Source organism: Branchiostoma lanceolatum, chromosome 7 (genome assembly GCF_035083965.1).
Source record: "Branchiostoma lanceolatum isolate klBraLanc5 chromosome 7, klBraLanc5.hap2, whole genome shotgun sequence".
NCBI classification, from domain to species: Eukaryota; Metazoa; Chordata; class Leptocardii; order Amphioxiformes; family Branchiostomatidae; genus Branchiostoma; species Branchiostoma lanceolatum.
Window position 1 is genome coordinate 12,082,505 of NC_089728.1, and position 21,277 is coordinate 12,103,781.

Genomic DNA, 21,277 nt, shown 5'->3' on the forward strand with positions numbered 1-21,277 from the left:
CTGTTGAACACTTACTGACAAACTCATTGTTGCGCCCGAGGCCCGGGATTCCAGGAATTCGTTGTGGGTGGTTGTCTTCGTAGTATGGGTCACATGTGGCATTGGTCTCCTCCCCACAGTAGGCCTTCCACAGGTCGTTTACGGTGTTGTTCGGTCCCATGAAGCTACAGTCATTATCAGGTGGATTCACTAGGATATCTCCTATCACACAGATCCTAGGAAAAACAGAGAAAGAAAGGTCATGAGTTTCTTAGTTCTAGTATCAAAATGTAGTATCCAGTTGAACTGATTTTCTAACTACTGCACTCTGATAATATCAGTTGGATCATACAAAGAATGACATGAAAATCATTTAGAATTTTTTTCGTGGCTCTCCTTGCTGTGAAAGGTACTGTATTACTGATGAACTGAAAGTAATATAAGTGAGGTTATCAATAGGAGCTCTTTTTTTAAGTAACAGCACAAACCACAGACGTCTGAAAACCCACTTAAAAGATACAATATCATTGACATGGGTTATCTTGGGATAGGGACTGTATAAGTTCAGAGTGTTAATAAGTTAAACTGACTTTGGTTGTGACGGGGGGAGGCCAGCAGTGACAAAGAATCCAATGAAGATGGCCAGGATGGAAAGGATGACGCAGGCCAGGGCCACCGTGGCGAACTTGTTGACGAACTTGACCCCTACAAACACGATGCCGCCCATGATGACGAGCAGGGCCGTTCCGTACACACGCATGTTGTTGAAGAGGTTGCTCTGACCCTCTGGACCAGTGATGGTGCCAAACAGAACCATCTGTGGTGCTATGTAGGTCTGGGGGAAAACAGAAGGCACCAATAGGTTAAGGTTAAATAGATTGACAATGTCCAACATACAATTAGTGTCACTCATGGTTAAGTAATTGCATGACATAAAACTTAACCTTTAGCATTCTGAAGTAGCCATTTGGCACCCAATTCCCTATTGGTTACAGAGTTAGGCAACAGGGAGAAGGTTAAATAACTGACAAAACAGAGGTTCTAAGTTGCTAGAAACAGAAACCTGCTGGATTTTCAGCTGGTTTTGGCTTTGCCATGATGCTCACTACTTGGAAAATAGATTGTATCAGTCGATAAAATATTGGATAAAACCTACCAGCATAATTTCAACAGCTCCCAGAATATACATAGCAGATGCGAACGTTGTCCCTAGGTAAAACAGGATCCCCACAGCTCCTCCAAACTCTGGGCCCAGTGATCTGGATATCATGAAGTACGAGCCTCCGGCTGTCAGGACAAATCAGCGTTAGCATGATTTATCACTTTGTTTATATACAGTGTATCTTAACTTTGAAGACTCGCTGACAAATTCTAGCTAACAGACTTCAAAATTTCTCTTATTTTGGGGGTCATCAATCTCCAAGATCCTTAACCAGTGAGTATGCTTCTAGGATGATACATGATCTGCACAGGAGGACATGGAGTTGGCAATCATTCTTTATCAAGTGTTGACAAGATTGAGCCTTACCTGGCACGATGCCATTAGTAGCAATAGCACTCATGGATATGGCTGTCAGCATGGTCTGCAGAGAGAGACATGACGGAAAAATTACAACAGGATCCACAGATATTACATGGTAGTTCTGTGCTTTACACTCTCCATACAAAATCAACATTACAAATTAAAGTCATCTCAACTTTGTAAACTGTACTGACACCTCATGATAACGACAAGTCAGTTAAATATTTTCATTTGGCCAAAAACTGGTCTTCTGAAAGGATAATAAGGCCATAATCACACAAAAATGCAATCATTATATTGAGATTTCCTCACATTCTCTATATCTTACAACAGTTGAAGTCATATCAAACAAACAATTAAAACAAAACATATAGCACAATGACTTACACACGAATTTTCCCCTTCTTTCAAAGCTTTTTAATCACACCTCTATGGTTTTATCACGAACTTACCGTGCAACAGCACATGAAGACGATGATGAAGGATTCCAGTACTCCCGCCATGCCCACAATCCACGACAGACGCACAAACAGCAGCACCCCCAGGATATTTTGTAGACATGGCAGGTATACTCCTATCAATGTACCCAGCTGGTTTTTCTGTCATAAAAATACGGACAATATGTTGAGCTATGTAAGCGTGCCACACAGCACACTTCGACGGCGTCAAAATGTGCACAGGAACACGCTTTGACGGCCGTCCCAGGGTGCCATATGGGGCACCCAGAACGCAGAACGGCTGTTTTCTACGGTCTCCACATTGATATAAGACGCAAACAGTTGACAATACTCGGTCAGAAAATAGCTGAACAATTATATTTTACGATCTTTTGATTTCTATGAAGGACAGAGTGTGGGAAAATACGGAATTTGCGAAGTTCGTACGGAGCGCCTGTGAGAACGTGCGAGCACCGATCTCGGGAGATAGTTCAACTAAAACCCGTTCTGAAATGACATAAAAACACCCAAACTATCAACTGTTCCGCTTTTTATTATCTTCAGATGTAATACTTATGATCCATTTGGCTGGAGCTGCCAGTAAACCTGCGTAAAACCTACAGGAAACGCCGATCTCGATGCACGGAAAGTCCGCCATGACACATGTGCGATCAGCCGCTTAGACGGAAAGTAGCCACTTATTGCGACACAAACATCACGCCGATTCGGCGTGATTTGTATGAATACGTATGCCGTGATCGGTCTCTCTTTTTTGCGTGAGGCCGTTACCACGGAGATTTTTGGACACAAGCTTGAAGGCAAATGTTTATACGCTCAGTAGGATGTCTCTAAATTGTGTGTTTTCGCGCAATAAAATATTAAAAGGCATCATGCCGAACTTTCCACAGGCCGTTGCCACCTGCCAGTCACGCGTCAGGACGTGCTGAGCTGCACGCTGTGACGGAAGTTTTGTCTCTCCTTTTTTCGGGCGCGAGTCCGTTACTACGGCGATTTTCGGGCACAAGCTCAAAGGGAAATGCTCAATGATATATCTATGAAGTCACTGCGAAATATCTATTCATTGAAATTCGCACAATAAAATATTAAAAGGCATTAACGCCGAACTTTCCACATACCGTCGTCACCTGCCAGTCAGCACGTCAAGACGTGCTGAGCTGCACGCTGTGACGGAAGTTTTGTGGATTGATGGTGAGCCAGAATCGGTGAACTGGTCAAGTGCAGCATGGACTTTGCTGTTACAATTGCGTGACTTTAAAGTAATTGTTGAAAATTGTCGATGTAGTCACAGCACAATTCGATAAAATACAGGTAAGTAATTGTACAGCATATCGCACGCCTGTTCTCGATCGCCCCCCTGTGCTGTGCTGTGCGCTGTGACCCAAGAAGATTCTTTCAGGTATTTTGCTTCTATTTCTAGTTTAAAAAAATATTCCTTGTTATTTCCCTTTCAACTTTCATTAGCGATTATGAAATGGTTGAAACTTTGTTTTCTTTTTGCGAGCAATTGTTTCTTTCAAGTAGTATAAGGAAAGTTTCAAGTTTTTAACGTCTTCGTCATTTGTTATATTCCGCCATTCCGCCGTTATCATGTACTGGTCCACACGCTTTGACGGTTACACTGGAAACTCACCGTAGCACGTTTCATAGATAATGTTTTTGAATGGTAAGTCGTCATCTGATAAGCGATGATAAAACTTTGCTTTCTTGTTGCGAGTTATTTTGTTGCTATAAGGAACTTGTCAAGTTTTAGAAAGTTTTTTGTCGTTTGTCATACATATTCTGCCGTTATCGTGTGCTGATCCACACGCTTTGACGGGATACTCACCGCAAGACGCTACAATGATATTTTTGAATGCTAAGTTTAGTCCTTTGATAAGCGATTGTAGAATGCGATAAAACTTTGCTTTCTTGTTGCGACTTATTTTGTTGCCTAAGGAAGCTGTCGTTTGTCGTATCCTCCCGTCATCATGTGCTGATCCGCACGCTTTGACGGGTTATGCGGAAACTCACCGCAGGACGTTACAATATTGATATCTTTAATGGTAAATCGTCTTTTGTTAAGTGATTATAAACTAACAGAAAGTTTGTTTTCTTGTTGCAAGTTATTTGTTGCTATTTGGAAATTGTGAATTTTTTTAAATAGTATAAGTCGTTTGTCATATTCTGCCGTCATCATGTGCTGATCCGCACGCTATGACGGTTATACGGAACCTCACCACGGCACGTTGCAATGATGGTATTTTTGAATGGTAAGTTTCGTCCGGCTTGGATTAATGGTTGTAAAATGATAGAAACTTTGTTTTCCTGTTGCGAGTTTTTTTGTTGCTATGATTGCTAAGGAAATTTTCAAGCTTTTTTTCGAGTATTTGTCGTCTGTGATATTCTGCCGTCATCATGTGCTCATCCACACGTTATGACGGGTTGCATGGAAACTCACCACATGTACATGCAGCACTTCGCAATACACACTAGGCTCAACACGCACACATGCAATGTTTAAAATGATTTATCACCGAGCATGGGACCGCAACCTACGGGCTCTGATAACGCTTAGGACCGACATTTAGTTGTGTATGGCAGCCCAGACATAGGAACCCCGAAAAAAATGAAACGGGAGGTTTGGCCGCAAGTGTCTTTCTTCTACCTCAAGAAGGTGGTCTGCAAACAAAACAAAAAAACGTTTCGAAGACAGTCGGTTTTGAGCGTTCACGATCCGAAGATTGAATCGTTCCGAGACATTCTGAACCAATTCGATGATTGAACCGTTTCGATTATTTCCCGTAACCCGGTTAGCCTTGTTTGATCCGTTGCCATGTTTGTTTTGTTTGGCGGGGTCTGGGTAATAAGCGGGCACCACCAGTCCAAAGTTGATTTGGTTTAATCTTCGACTTCAGCAAGTCGACTGATTTCTTAGTTCTCAGTTTAGTTCTCAGTGCTATATAGTATTTTCGTATTTTATGTCAAACCGTAGAAACCTGTGACGTTTACTGGTCTCTTCATTTTCCACTGCCTTCAAAAAAGAAGTCAAACCCAACCACAACCATAGTCAACCTTAGTTAACTTAGAACTTTCACAGTAGACTAGATAACTATTTCTGATTCCCATGTATTTCCATGTGCTTGTTTGTCTGCAATTAGCCTTCGGGCATGAACTTGCAATAAAGTTATTATCATTTACTGCATCCAAGGACATCTCTATATACTAGTATAATGCCCTTGCATCATAGCATAGATCTACTGTATTTCGGTAGATTTCAACCGGTTCAACTGGACCTAAACAAACGTTGTCCCGGCACAATTGTTTCACCATAGGTGCACTGATTGCCCGCCATTGTTCTACCGGCTTTTGGAAATAGGTGTATACAAGAACCATCAACAAAACGTAGAGCTGAAAAATAGAAAGGCAGCTAACGTTGTGAGAGAATAATGTAGTTTCATAAGATTGTTTCAAGTGACTGTCTTTCTAATGAGCTCACTCACACACTTGCCTCAGCTCACAACAAAGCCTGCTAGTTTATTTGGGAGTTTCTTTTGCTGAACGTCGATTAGGCCATGTTGTCTGTACGAGTCCATGCCATAACCTTACACGTGAAATCAGTCAGAGCACCCCGCATTATTTCCCCTGTAGAAAACGGAAAAAAAGTTTAGTCATTTCAAGGGATTCTCTCCTACCCCTTTTAGAAATGAAACCCGCCATTTTTCTTCAGTGAAAATATCATGAATAAACGTAACTAATGGTATGCTTTCCGTGAATGAGACTGTGAGAAGGAACTCGGTATGTTTAGCCGATAAATTCCTTGGAATTTTACAGGCTCATGCCTTAGCACGTACCCTGTCACAAGGACCAAAATAAAAAGTCTATATTATGACGTAACCCATTTATTCACCTGGTAAGCTAAAATGTCACAACGTCTTTCACCCTGTCTGCAACTTGTGTTTTATTGCGGGGCAGGATTAAGAAGAGCTGTTCTAGAGCATATGACGAGATTGTCTCATTGGGTGCTACTTGGTGCAAGTGTTTCCAGCAGCAGACACTATCGCCGTCCGGCAATTCATGATCTCATAACTGTTACGCTATATCAAGATGTATTCTAGCCCTTATTGTATTGTATTAGTGATTAGGATGCTATATCAAAATGTATGCTAGTCCTTATTGTATTGTATTATTAATTAGGATTTTAAGTTTTATTCTATACTTCTACTTTGTATTATGTTTACGAATTCTTGCCATACTTTGTACCATGTACAATTGTCGTGCAATAAAGTTCTTTTTGTAAAATTGGACCGTCTCAGCATGTCACTGGGCACCAGGTAACGGTGTCATGGCGTGCAGGTGAACTCGTGGCGACGGAGATTTGTTGATGAAAAACAGGGCAGCTTACGTCGTCGTTACGTCGTGGACTAAAATATAAAGTGGAGGAAAAGATGGATACTAAAAAACAGCATTTTATTCCATCTCTAAATAAGATTGTTGTGTTCGTTATCTGAGGGATACAATTGCCATCGATCGTTGAACCCTTTCTTTGTAAACCGTCACCGCGTACGTGTGGACACAGAGCGACGGGGACACCGTTACGCCACACGACCCCACAGCCTAGCTGGTTATTGCCATGGCTTACAAACTAGAATTGCCCAATTGCCTTGTGTAGCAATATTTTAAGATTCAATCGACAGTTTTCATCTCTATAAGTCTCACAATTGTAAAAGCCAGTGCTACTCTTTACCTGTTCACCATCAGTCCACAATTTCCGTCACAGCGAGCAGCTCAGCACGTCTTGACGTGCTGACTGACACGTGGCGACGATAGAATATGACAAACTCTAAAAAAACTTGAATGTTTCCTTATAGCAGCAAAATAACTCGCAACAAAGTTTCTATCTTTCCACAATCGCAAATCAAAGGAAATTAATATGGAATCCTAGCATGTGTCTTTTAACTCAAAATTGGAGAAAAATATTTTTAAGAGCCGTCCGTCACAGCGTGCAGCTCAGCACGGCTCGACGTGCTGACTGACATGTGGCGACGGCACGTGGAAAGCTCGGCGTGCATGCCTTTTAATATTTTATTATGCGAAATAATTATTCATAAATATATCATTGAGCATTTCTCTATTGAGCTTGTGCCCGAAAAGCTCCACAGTAACGGACTCACGCCAAAAAAAAGGAGAGACAAAACTTCCGTCACAGCGTGCAGCTCTGCACGTCTTGACGTGCTGATCTGGCACGTGACGACGGTATGTGGAAAGTTCGGCGTTAATGCCTTTTAATATTTTATTGCCGGTGCGAAATATCTATTCATAGATATATCATTGAGCATTTCCATTCGAGCTTGTGCCCGAAAATCGCCATAGTAACGGACTCACGCCAAAAAAAGGAGAGACAAAACTTCCGTCACAGCGTGCAGCTCAGCACGTCCTGACGTGCTGACTGGCAGGTGACGACGGTATATGCGGAAAGTTCGGCGTTAATGCCTTTTGATATCTTATTGTGCGAATTTCTATGAATAGATATTTCGCAGTGACTGGGAAATATCTATTCATAGATATATCAGTATAACGGACTCACGCCATAGTAACGGACTCACGCCAAAAAAAGAGAGACAAAACTTCCGTCACAGCGTGTAGCTCAGCACGTCTTGACGTGCTGACTGGCAGGTGACGACGGTATGTGGAAAGTTCGGCGTTAATGCCTTTTAATATCTTATTGTGCGAATTTCTATGAATAGATATTTCGCAGTGACTGCGAAATATCTATTCATAGATATATCATTGAGCGTTGCCCTTGAGCTTGTGCCCGAAAATCGCCGTAGTAAAAGGAGAGACAAAACTTCCGTCACAGCGTGCAGCTCAGCACGTCCTGACGTGCTGACTGACAGGTGGCAACGGCCTGTGGAAAGTTCGGCGTGCATGCCTTTTAATATTTTATTGCGCGAAAACACACAATTTAGAGACATCCTGCTGAGCGTATAAACATTTGCCTTCAAGCTTGTGTCCAAAAATCTCCGTGGTAACGGCCTCACGCAAAAAAGAGAGACCGATCACGGCATACGTATTCATACAAATCACGCCGAATCGGCGTGATGTTTGTGTCGCAATAAGTGGCTACTTTCCGTCTAAGCGGCTGATCGCACATGTGTCATGGCGGACTTTCCGTGCATCGAGATCGGCGTTTCCTGTAGGTTTTACGCAGGTTTACTGGCAGCTCCAGCCAAATGGATCATAAGTATTACATCTGAAGATAATAAAAAGCGGAACAGTTGATAGTTTGGGTGTTTTTATGTCATTTCAGAACGGGTTTTAGTTGAACTATCTCCCGAGATCGGTGCTCGCACGTTCTCACAGGCGCTCCGTACGAACTTCGCAAATTCCGTATTTTCCCACACTCTGTCCTTCATAGAAATCAAAAGATCGTAAAATATAATTGTTCAGCTATTTTCTGACCGAGTATTGTCAACTGTTTGCGTCTTATATCAATGTGGAGACCGTAGAAAACAGTTCTGGGTGCCCCATATGGCACCTTGGGACGGCCGTCAAAGCGTGTTCCTGTGCACATTTTGACGCCGTCGAAGTGTGCTGTGTGGCACGCTTACATACCTGATATGTTTAAATAGCGTGATGGTACAATGATCATCATTATCAATACAATATGTTAGATCATAATATCATTCAGATGGCTGTACAAGGACAATTAGTTCATCAGCCAATATGCTGAAGGTAATAATTATCAAACAACATAATAATTGTCATCATATTTGATGTTCATTGTTTACACAGGTATCTGTTCTTTTTTGTAGGTTTCTAATGATGTCTTTTACTAGAGAACAACTCAACAGGAACAAAAAGTCACTAAATACAATATTGTTAGCATAAAACAGAACTCAGCATTAAACCTTTGACACACGCATATTAACAGCTTGGATTTAGTTTGCATCCTAAGCAGCATATCTTTAATGAGATCAGATCTGGAGAGTTAAACTAACCCGTGGAACTTGTTTGCCCTCCCCCTGCTGATGTTCTTTCTCCCCTGGTTGGACCGGGTTGTAGCTGACCAGTCCCTGTAATATGGTCGAGACCACTGGTCGTCTGTGGATCTCATCCTAAACATACAAGTGCACATGATTATCACATTGCATTGTGTGGGGTACTATTGTTATACACTGGCATAAAGAAATAAATGACACATAAATCTCTCAGAACTACAAAATGATATAATCATGGAAGCTCATCTGTGTTGGAAATAATCATAATATAATGCTAAACCTTCTTCCAAATACCTTAGTGTTAGAAGACAGTTTAGCATTGTATAACTAGAAATTTACATATCAAAATACTAATGGCCCTGTAAATGTCACTTACCTCATACAAAGCTAGATTTGTCTCCGGATCATCCTTCTCTAAATCTATGAAGGGACTTGCTTCATTATGTTTGGATGGGCCATTTCCTGTTGGTGCAAAAAATGAATTAGAGAGAGACAGCATGATCTAATGGTAAGCTGTTACAGGCTATACACAATCAGGACACTTGACACATCAAACATAAATCATCTACCTTGTGACATTTCTCTTAAAATCATTGACATTTATGAAAACTTCCAACCAAAACGCTCACGTTTTTCTCTAGTAGGTACGCTGAACAGCTGATTTTTAGCAGTAGATGTAGTAAAACGATTCCCCTGCTTGTCCATTTTGTGATATGAACATTTGTGTGCAACAAAACATGGATGTCTGTGCCAGTGTGCACAAACTGGTATGACAAGTAATTATCCTGACCACGTCTACAACCTTGGAAGGGTAATCTGAGGTTCACTGACCCAGCGTGAAGAAAAGGTCAACATGCCAAATATGCCTGGATTAGTCTGGTGGAAATGTCATGCACCGAAAAACCTTGTTTTGGAGGGAAATACCTGGAATTTCCCCCGTTTCATAGAGGAGCACTGCACATGCAATGATAACAAACAGTAGAAGTAAGGTAACAAGTGTACAGTAAACATTCAGGAAGAGACATGAGAGCAGTAGAATGGGATGTAAGTAGAAACATGCTTGCCTTAGCATATGATATCAATGTTTATGTCTATGTGTAGTCTAATTGTCAAGAAGTTTAATCTTAATTTTCTTTAATTTTAACTTTGATGAATGCAATTGGTGCTGTAAATGTTTTTTTCTACTTGATCATGCAAATTTTATTTAGATAATATATATTGATCTTGTACAATATTTAATGTTATAATTTGTAAACTGTTGATATTTTGCACATACATGCACAGGTATACCTAAAGCCAATATAAAAAGTAACTGGTTCATGTACAAAATCTTATAATGACAAGATATTTCAACGATCACAATTTACAAAAATAGGTCATAAACAGGTGATATTCCTGCAAATCACATGTTATAAATTCTTCTAAATTATAGTTCGCAGCACCGTTGAAGTCAATACTGTATATCAAAGTCTTACATCACATATGGTCTCTGTTCCATCCATGCAATAGCAGCATGCATCTAACACTTGACACAGCTACCTTTAGGTTGGAGTAATAGTTCATTACTGTCTGCCACTCCTGGTTCCTTGTCCTTATCATGAGCATTAGTGAGAGATGTGGGAGATGTGGGGGAGGGGGCCTCCCCTGTCTCATCCTCCTCCACACCATCTACTGGTTACCATGGTGAGGGGATGGGCAGGTGAGAGGAGAGAGCAGAGCAAAGAGCAACATGGAGTTTAGCAAGAATGACACAGGTTACCATGGGAACCAGTCATGGGACAAAATCACAGAATGCGAACTTGGTACCATTTTTACAGATTTGTACCATTTTCGAAAATTTCACTGTACAATTGCATATGAAATGGGGAATGGCGATTTTTTTCTGATCTTCTTACTTACCGGTATTCTTAGCCAAATTCGAAATTTTCTCGAGGATATACAATGTTTCAATGGCCTACTCAAAATAAAATTTCACATTGCACATTGCTTACTGATTTACTATTTTTATTAGTATTATTGAATCTGTAGTAAACATTTGGTGATGTCTTATTGATCTTGTGACCTGACAGCTTTCTGTGGGAAATAATCATTGAAAAAAACATGGAAGTTCCTACAGGATGAGGAAGGTACAACATGTACATGTTATCATCCCATTGAGATGTTGTGGGAAATATCCCACAGAGAACACACTGTCAGGTAATCTGATTAGGTCTACCAAGGGACTGGTTCCCACAGTTAAGTACAGGGTGCAATAGAGAGGTCATGACCGTTTGAACTGTATATTATGGTGCCATTATTTGTACAACACACATTACAGTAGGAAGGAGAGTGATTGGAAAGATATCAATCTGAACATGCACACATCACGAGTAATCATCAGAGAAAATGGTGCGAACATGATCATCTGCAACTATGTAGCAAGTCAGCAAAGCACAGGAATGGTGAAAGGTGAATATACCTTTATGGTATATAATATATGTAATGACTATTAAATATTAATTTTTCCATAACAACCTAGTTCACAATTCTTTTACTGGTATTTCATATCACTCAAATGCATAAATCAGGTATCAAACAATAAATTTGCAATAATACAATTTCAATACTGTTAACATCTGCCATTGATAAGGCATGATACACTCAGCTGTTACACACATAATTGGGAACAGGGATGGAACATACATGATCACTATCAGTCATGACATTCACATACATCAACACATTGACAAGTGTATATTGTACTTTATTTCAGGGTATTTCTAATAAGTCTATATACACAAGCAGAGGAAGAGAGAGAGAGAGAGAGACAGAGAGAGAGATAGAGAGATGGGAAACAAGACATTGTAGATTACTTGCTATACATAACCAATAATTACTGTTTACAGTAAGAGACTGAAGAGGTTCTTTGTATTAATACATATACCAGCAGTTCCTGTAGACCATTGTGAATGAACTGCTGTCAAACAACAGTGTTCCATGGAATATAAACATGAAATTGACCTTCACTGCACACACAGAGTTGTATAAATCATACATTGTACAGTCTATGTAGTATGTGTGCCAATACTTAGCAGGGAGCTTCATCTCATGTTGTGAAAAAAACTGAATGTGAAGATAACAACACTGCTGGCATGCCCATGACATGAGCGAATATTTACTGACTCGTCTGCAGAAAACAAATTTAGTTTTCTATCAGCGCTATGTTATCACAAAAAATCTAGTCACGTATCATGACCTACTGCCCTTTGCTCTGTGGCTAATGCTGTTATTTATTGCTTATTCGATCTATTCAAAAATACATTTTGATATTGATAACCAACAGGAGTTGGCAACGAAAGATGTAAGCAGAATGGTTTTGGGAAAACTACTCTAGGAGATTACAGTGTGCTTGTGTCGTAAGCACTCTTGTGTTAATATTTGACAAACTCATGACTAACCGAGTAAGTGTGAAAGTAAATATACATTGTACTTGTTCAGGTCAGCGAGCTATTGGGTTTCTTCACCTGTGACCAATGAGAGAACCAAGGATGCTTACCGACTTTTTCTGTTAACTGTGAAGACAAACTACTTACTCACAAGTTACTGTAAATGCATTTTAGTTCGCATGGTTTTTATTTCGCGCTAGGGCGAGAAGGGAGTGTTCGCGGTGGTTTTAAGTTTGCCGCAGCCCTATAGTCACATACTGCTACAGTTTTAGAAAACATAAAACCACCACGAACATTTCTACATTTACAGTAGTAGTGCTTGAATCTAGCAGTTCAACGTCAAGATGGCATTTCTGTGTATGGAGTAAATCCTTGGTTATAATTTTACTTTTATCTGCCCCTGCTTAGAATGAATGAAAATCCTATGCATATGTACATTTCTCTCCATCTGAAGCTTTGGCTGTTGGTCAAAGAATAGTTTCTGTCTAGACCTTGCATGTAGCAAATTGGTCTTTTATTTTTCTGTTGCCCCTCCTCCAAATGGTCCTTATGCTAGAATTAATAGTACTAGTATTAAGCTGAAACATATTACTATTCAGAGATTACAAGAAGAAAAGGGATCAATGATCCATGACTGCCCTGTACAGAAACTATAATGGGATTTGCCTGCACTTATAATCAATACTAGTACTTACCACGACCCAAACATAACATACGATTGCAAGGTCACACTCTGAAACAAATGGTTACGTCTGAATCTTGGTTGAACAGTCATATGAAATATGTAGTACAATGTACCGGGTATTGGTACATGCACTTGTCAAGGTGTATAAAAGCAGTTATTGGGATGCTGCTTTACATCTAATTCATTACCACATGCGCAAACCTGTTTATAACCCAGATTCCTACACATTGAATCATATGATCTTTTCTTTAACACTCTGACATACATACATACACATTCCATTTTAGTCCACATGTGCCGGTTTGTATGGGAGCCCTGCCCAACCCTGATCACAGCTTTTTAGCCATATTTACACAGGGACAGCCATCGTAGAGCAGCAGGCTTCAGCAGGCACACAGCTAATCTTCTTGGACACTGAGATATTGATTTACAACGTGCACCTTGTACTAGTTCTTACTCCTGATACATCAATGCACCTGCCCCCCTCCCCAAACTGTGTGTACAGTAAGAAACACACCCCAAGTACCAACAAGACAACATGGACTCACCCCAGTCTAAATGCTCCTCACTTCCTGCTTTGTCTACTTTGACATATCGGATCTGAAAATCTCTCCCATCCATGCTGTAAATCCCTTACAGGCCTTGTACAGAAGGGTCACCTCCTCAGAAACCTCCCGGCTTGATCACAGTTCCCTTGTCTTCAGCCTGCTTGAGGTTTTATTTGAGCCAGTCCAAAGCTTTAATTGTTGGTCCCTGAGGGAGCAGCATGGACTGTACCAAGTTGGCAAGGGTTATGGGGGTCAAAGGGTCAGGTTGCTTTGTCTGCTAACTCAATATGGCTTAGACATGCAAAAGTCAGACAAATTCATTTTCATATCAATACTGACAGAATCAAGCTGGTTAAGAGTGAAACAGAGAGAGCGTATTCACCAGTTACTGTTTATTTTTCAAATCAACATTCTCTAATGTTGTTTTTGCTAGGCAAGGCAGATTTTTCATTTTCAAAATCAATGAACTTTGAAAATTCGTTTTTAAAATCAATAAGCCTAATATTTTTTGACCACCAAAATGAAACTTAAAGAAAGGTCAACTACAACATCTGGTTTAAGATACCCATGGTAGACCACTAGTAATGGACCTGCTGGCATCAAAAGCAGATGTCAAGGGAAAATATACATCTCCTTAACTCTATGAACTTGACATTACATGGAAATTGAAGTCCTATCACTGTAAATATTGTTTGTAGCTGTTAACAATTTTAACTCAGTCACAGGTCTTAACTTGAAGTCTTAACTTACATGTATTATTTCATGCTCTATATATTTTGTAGAACTGAAGGCAGAATATGAAAGTAGAGCAACAGGTCCCCCTAGCAAATCTCATGATTACTGCATGTCACCTCAAACTCAGTCAAAGTCAAAAGAAAAGCTGTTCAATTCCTCAAATGTCTAGGACTATTGTCAACAACAAAAAACAATGCTCTGAGACAATTTACAACACCTTTGCAAGTTAAAGTTGAATTGCCAAGTTTATGCAGTCTCAGCCAAGAATTAAACAAATTTGTTTTATCATTACCTTTGCCAAGAAGGTTATGTTTTAGGTGCAGTTATGTGCGAGCGTGCATGTGGACAGCATAACTCAAGAAGTAGCGGATACATCTGTATGATATTTGGTAAGTAGGAAGGGCCAGGAAAACGAAGGTAAAGTTCAATAATGGACCTCCTAGTACCTTACTATGGTACTGCAGTGGGGTACAGTAGAAAGTGTGTTCTGGACATACTCTATATATACATGTAACGTTATATGGTCGTGATTTATGAATGTGAGATAGCTCTTGTGACAGACAGTAAATGTTGTATCGATGTTTGAGTGGCATCGTGTGGCGCAATCGGTAGGGTGGTTCGCCCAGAACCGAGAGATCCCGGGTTCAAAATAACCCAAAAAAGTTGCTAATATTGCAGTACATGTTGTGCCCTTGGGAAAGGCACTTAACACGACTTTCGTCACTCCACCCAGGTGTGAATAGTTACCTGACTTCAGTTGGGGAAGGTTGTATTGAGGTCACCTGCTGGCGCCGAATGGCAGCCGCCCATACCCTTGCGACAGTTCCACAAAGTGCAAGTGTGGAGCAAATATGTGTAAACCCTGCAGCAATTCAGCACTGGCTGCCATTGCATGGGTAATTTCCGACCAATAAAACATTATTATTATCATTTTTGTAGGTTTGGGCCCCCTTGCTACTTTTTTAGAACTGCTGTCAGCCTTTGGGATGGAAACTTTGGAAGAGGGACCTCAAGCAGGGGCTGATGGATTTTCATTGTTTTTGGTATGTCGGTAGCTTAGGTGATGATTAACATAATGAGACAGACTTCTACTAAGCTTTATAACCATTTAAAAGAACTTCTTTTTTATACTCAATTCCCAATTACATTCTGCATCTGTTTCTACCTGACATTTCATCTCCAACAAATTAGTATACTCTGTCAGTTAAACCATCCCTATCCTGTGGTAATAATTACATGTGTGCATATGAGCGTGAACCAGCACAATCTGCAGGCTTGTCTGGCTCTGGAGTGATTGTCATTTATCACAGAGACCTTCCATTGAGTTATGAAGGGTACAACATCACTGGAATACACAAACGACTGTTGCTGGTCAGGGCTCGAAATACTGGGTGCATGTGCACCCAGTGCACCCAATTTTGGAGCTGTGCACCTAATTTTTTACTGTGGGTGCACTGGTGCACCCAAATATTTTTGTACGGTTTAATGTGTAAAGGTATCACTGCACACTAGTAGACAGCATATTCTTGACATCTAAGTGTAAGAAAATAATAAAATCTTTGTTGTAGTACTTGTTTAAGATTTTGATGTTAGAATTTGAGTTAATTTCGATTTTGACAGCTTTAAAACTGCGTGCCGAGGTCGCGTGCCAAACGTGCATGAAGAGGAACAGTAAAGTTTGTCATTAGGTTTTGCTTACAATAGTTACTTTCTACTTTATTCTATGTGGTGCACCCAAAAATTTTTTGGTGCACCCAATTGTTTAGGTTGGGTGCACCAGTGCACCTATTCCCAAAACTGAATTTCGAGCCCTGCTGGTGGGTGTACAGTACATGTATTTCCAAATGGTCCATATCAGATGACTCAAGGGCAGAAGTTGGTTTCCCAAAGTGCAGCTCCTGTGGTTAAATGTGCCGCTGGTTCAGGAGTGACAGATGAGTACATCAAAGAATTTTTTAAATACTGCTTCATGATTTTGAAAGTATACCACATGCAGGTATCTGGTATTCAGAAATGCACAGTCACACCCACTCACCCTGAGTTTAACATGCACTATAGTTTTATGGAGGTGAGGAGGAGGGGACACTCATCCACCATGACGATGAAAGAACCAAGAAGAGAAGAAGAAGAGAATAGTTTCATAGGAATTGGAGGCACAAGGTTTGATTGAGATTATATCGCATCAAGTCCCAAGAAAAATTTTGTGGGAGGTGGTATGCAGCAATTTAATATTTGATACTTAAAACCACTGCAAACAATCCATTTTTCTCTTACCACAAAATTATATCAAGCAAACTGAAAGGCATTTACAGTATTGTAATAGCATGGGAGGCGGACCAAATATTTTGCTTTTTAATGACATAGTTAACGACATCTCGTGATGAGGCCATCAGGGGAATAGCACATGGCAAAAAAATAGCTGTAACCACACTGGAATATATAATTTCAATATCACAAAAAAATTTGTTCATGGAGCATGGGAATGGCAATACAGTCAACATTGCATACTTTCCCCATTCCAGGAATGAGAATTTGAAACACTATGACAAACACATCATATGTACAGTATACGTATCCATGTCTCATTGCCTCATAAAACTAACCTATACCTCAAAGTAAAAGACAGCTACAACATTACTAGTAAGTAGTAATTGCTTTAGGGCAGAATGGCGTGATGTTGGGTCATTCTGGAGTCGCGAAGACGATATTCTCCACCTTGAGTTCCCCGGGGTGCTACAGTAAGGACCACTTAACCACTCCTTACTGACATTGCATCATGCCTTTTTTCATGGGCTGAGATTCAACATCATAAACTATACAGGCTGGAAAGAGGCCACTTTCTCTCATAGGGGTTGTCAGCAACGTTGAGCCTTGCCATCACAAATGTTCACACAACTTTTCAAGTACAAGTATCATACTCACTGACTGACCTAGAATATGGTACATCTATGTTAGCATTACTTGGTAGTTTTTCTGTCATAGTCATAGTTTTCTCTTGTTGTTTGAAATGCTTGGAAAGGTCATACAAAATGTACATGTATTTTCAAAACATACCATCATTTTAAAGAGTCATATGTAAATTCCTTCCCATAGAGTATCTTTTAAACAGAATTCTGCTCTTAAATAAGTTACATAAATCCTCCTTTAGTACAGCAAAGAATGGGTAATAAATTACGCTGTCAACACGGTTACCATAACCTTATCGTGAGCAACTTGAATTAAATCAGGTGACGGTGATGACAAACATGAGAGAGGCAACAAGCTTCATGATAACAAGACGTCGCCTGAATGAAATGTAATTTGAATCTCCGGCAAGTAAAATCAATGAAAATTGAACTTGAGTCAGCATCATGCCAGGCACTAGCACCATAGCACGTAAAATCTATCCTCCGTGCCAACGGGAATGGTGTGCAGATATATCTTGTGTGAACTGGAATAATCCAGATATTCCCAGGTAGAAAATTTTGCGGTACCCTCAAGCTGACAAGGGGCTTGCTTCCCAAATTTACATATAGAATACCATTAGGTCAGAACTATGTCAAGTATATCATCATGTTATTGATATCTAACAAGCCCCCAACTCATCATGTTGTCGTATTGCAGTCTAGTGATTTTAATATGCATATATGGGAAAAGATGAATGTTGGCAAATGTAATAACTCAAAGAGTTTATGAATAGATATTTCATATAGTGATTCTTAGAAACAAAATTAGACGGTTGATAAATTCTAAACAGGTAGTACAGATCTTGATATAGATAATCAGATTAAATCTGACAATTTCTTGAAGAATTGAAGTTCTGTAAATGTAAGATGGTCTAATGATTTTCACTTTGCATGACATGAACATGTTTGTACAAGATTTCTCTAGCAAGGTGCATGTTCACATTCCATATGTACATTCAGCTTATAGTCACCAGAAGGGAATGCACCAGTGAAGAGCAGCTTATTGGCTCTAGTCATATTCTTTGTCAAATGAAATATTTCTGTTCTGTTGTAAAGAATACAAGGTCTAATTTTAAGTCTGGTAAGTTATATCCTTAGTCATTCTTTACTATAGTACAGCATTTACAACTGCGACAATCTGACCAGGAATCAATTTTAGAATTAGAATCACCACCTTGACCTTAAGGGTCAGTACAAGGGTCACCGAGGTTAACAGTATGATTGGATCCACTCAAGTTATTGGTGCTGACAGCAGGCTGGGAGGGGACATGGCTGAGGTGCTGAAGTGCCCTCCAGAGAGATTGCTCCTGGCTATTACTGGTATTAGGTTGCTGATTGTATGAGCATGTATGGGCAGTCGTTTGTTAGTAAGGTTAATTTAGACCTAGCAAGAAAACTGGACTTATTCTGCACAGGATGTGAATTTCTGTCCCCCACTTGATAATGTATGTACCATTTTTTTCTTGAAGGACAGCCAACTATTCATTGATATTACTGCAACTACTTCAGATCATGACCTGAATTCAAAACAGCCTTTTGAACTGAGGCAAAGCTCTGACTTGAATTATGCAGGAAGATTCACACATTTCTTAGCTGCAAATAACTACTAATACTATCATCATTTCTTCCATATGCATCTGTTTGTGATATGAACAGTTGAAAGTTGCTGTATTTCTAAAATCGAAATGATAGGACACCAGAGCTTGCTATATTCATTTTCCTCGAGATGGATATCTTACCCATTGATTATACCCTCAGCCCACATGCTGAGAGTAGAATAAAACCGTCTGACCTCCTAATGTATAAAAAAAATCCCTGATCAATAATGCTATTAAAGATAAACTGTCCCCAAAGCTTGTACCATACTGCAGCCTTAAGCCTCAATCCAGACTGATGGCATGTGGCAGGAGTGAAGAGTGCATGAAATGAACTTGGGCAGTGATAGACCGTTGTGGAACGGAAACGCCTCATCCCTGGATACAGCAAATGTCATCAGTGTCAGATGTTTGTCAGCCAGTCATAAAAGCCTATTCATATTCTGTGTCCGGAAATCCATATAATGGCTTGGAACCTATCCAATGCAAAGATTTTTTTGGTAGATAATGTTTTTTTTATTCATGATTAGAAAAATTGACCTAATGTTCAGGCTAGTTATGTGTAAGCCAACACAATATTCATACAACCATAAAAATAAGCTATAACTGTATTTTACTGGAAAATACAGAGATGGAAATGATGTAGTGCATGTTCAAGGAAAATTACTTAGCGATATCAGTGATATGATTTTGAACACTGAATTTATGATTTGATGACACAACAGGAGACACATTACCTGTTCAGTTAGACAATCTTTCTTCAATTTATCAATATCAATACTGATGTGCATAGCACTATTGTACATGTGCAATAATAAAATGTAATGTATATGCATTTCACATACATAAAACTCCTAATGGGAGCAATTAGAAATATCAACAATACCATCTAGACACCAGGGTTGGACAAGTCCACTTGCACTATTGCCCAGGAAAAGTAGAACCACTGATTGGGCAAGTGGATGTCTTGCTGTACTTGCCTGATTGGGCAAGTGCATTTTTTAGAAAAAAATACTAGTATTTGAAATATCTTCAGCCCAAAGTCCACAAGTTAGTCTTGATTACATTATAAAATCTTAAAAGTGCTTTTATTACCAAAACATACAAGAATTCCCTTGCTATAACTAGTAAAAATGCATACTAGATATATGTCATTCACATTTTGGGCTAGTGAAAAGTTGGTTTGGGCAAGTAGAATTTCTAAAAACCTGTTCTACCCTGAGACACTTGGGAAGGTGCGGGGATACTGTAGAACAGGAGACGTAATAAACCAAATCTGACACTGATTAATGATGCCTTAAGAGGATTTTGATCCATTACCAGCCCAGAGTGGGTCAATGACAGAATGAGATGGGATTGATAACCAACTCACTTGCTTTGTTACTGTACTCCAGTCAGAGTGGTGACTGCAATCTGCCAATAATGCTTTGAAATATCACAATCTTGTTCATTAATGCCTGTAGGTCAGTCTGCATAGCACTCTCTGTCTCCTATATAAGGAGACACATGGTGAGTCGGCACCAGCAAGCTCTGTCTGGCTCTCTGTTGTCAGCCAGCAACATGTCAAATTTTCAGAGAACAAGTAGCAAATTATGGGAATGTAAATTCCTTACAGCATGCTTAAGTTTTAAAATCTGTAGAATAGATATCAATAGCATTTACAAATTCTCAGACATATCATAACTTGAATAGATATTATAAGAACTTGATAAGAACTTTTTAATATGGTACCCATGCTTTTTATATCAAATTTGTATTCAACACATTGCTATAGTTTACTGCTTCAAATTGCAAGTGATTTTATATGGGTCTCAGCTACAGAGCATAATGTCAAAACGATCCTATTTCTGAGAATTCTGACAATACAAAACCCCCAGATGTGCCAGCCTGACCTACATCATGTACGCTCTGCTCCTCATCTTACCCATATTATTAAGTAAAGTGAAATAGAAACATTTTTTGCTGACGTTTAGAAGTAACTGTCTCTTTGGAGATGCCTAACATTACTTTGTAAGAATCATAATGATTCTACAAGACAGTGAGTACTTGTACACATGTATATTGTATCTCTCTATCTATACTTTGCATGCAGATTGTGAATGTAATTAAATGTAAAACTCTAGAGATCTTAATATAAAGATTCTTTTATTCATCTTCATGTATGAATGGCAAGCAGTGATATTTCATGTTCAATGCCATGCATTAATAAAGGCCTTTACTGCAGTCCGTGATTAAAAGCATAAATCAAGTCTGAAGGAATAAAGACAAGGCCATCCCTACAAGACTCATAAAATAAATTCACAAAAGCTAAGTGCATCGTAAACCAACATATATTCATGTACTGTAATAGAGCTACAGCGTTATTGCGCCTTTCTGGCCCATTTACATGTAGAATACTAACAGTTAGC

General features: G+C 39.6%; 1 protein-coding gene across 8 annotated transcripts in view; it reads right to left on the reverse strand.

The window, feature by feature from the left end:
- LOC136439346 (solute carrier family 12 member 4-like) overlaps positions 1–21,277 on the reverse strand; it is a 46,601-nt gene that overhangs the window by 14,814 nt on the left and 10,510 nt on the right. For 3 of the 8 annotated variants that reach the window (XM_066434726.1, XM_066434723.1, XM_066434722.1), the window contains exons 2-10: positions 10,476–10,607; positions 9,861–9,890; positions 9,313–9,398; positions 8,937–9,053; positions 1,954–2,100; positions 1,508–1,562; positions 1,136–1,266; positions 570–814; positions 16–215 (exon numbers count right to left, since the gene is read on the reverse strand). In XM_066434726.1, coding sequence (XP_066290823.1) covers positions 16–215; positions 570–814; positions 1,136–1,266; positions 1,508–1,562; positions 1,954–2,100; positions 8,937–9,053; positions 9,313–9,398; positions 9,861–9,890; positions 10,476–10,607 — 1,143 coding nt within the window. Of the gene's footprint in view, positions 1–15; positions 216–569; positions 815–1,135; positions 1,267–1,507; positions 1,563–1,953; positions 2,101–8,936; positions 9,054–9,312; positions 9,399–9,565; positions 9,707–9,860; positions 9,891–10,475; positions 10,608–13,594; positions 13,827–21,277 lie in introns of those variants that run through there. The other 5 variants (XM_066434720.1, XM_066434721.1, XM_066434728.1 and 2 more) reach the window with 5 other exon arrangements.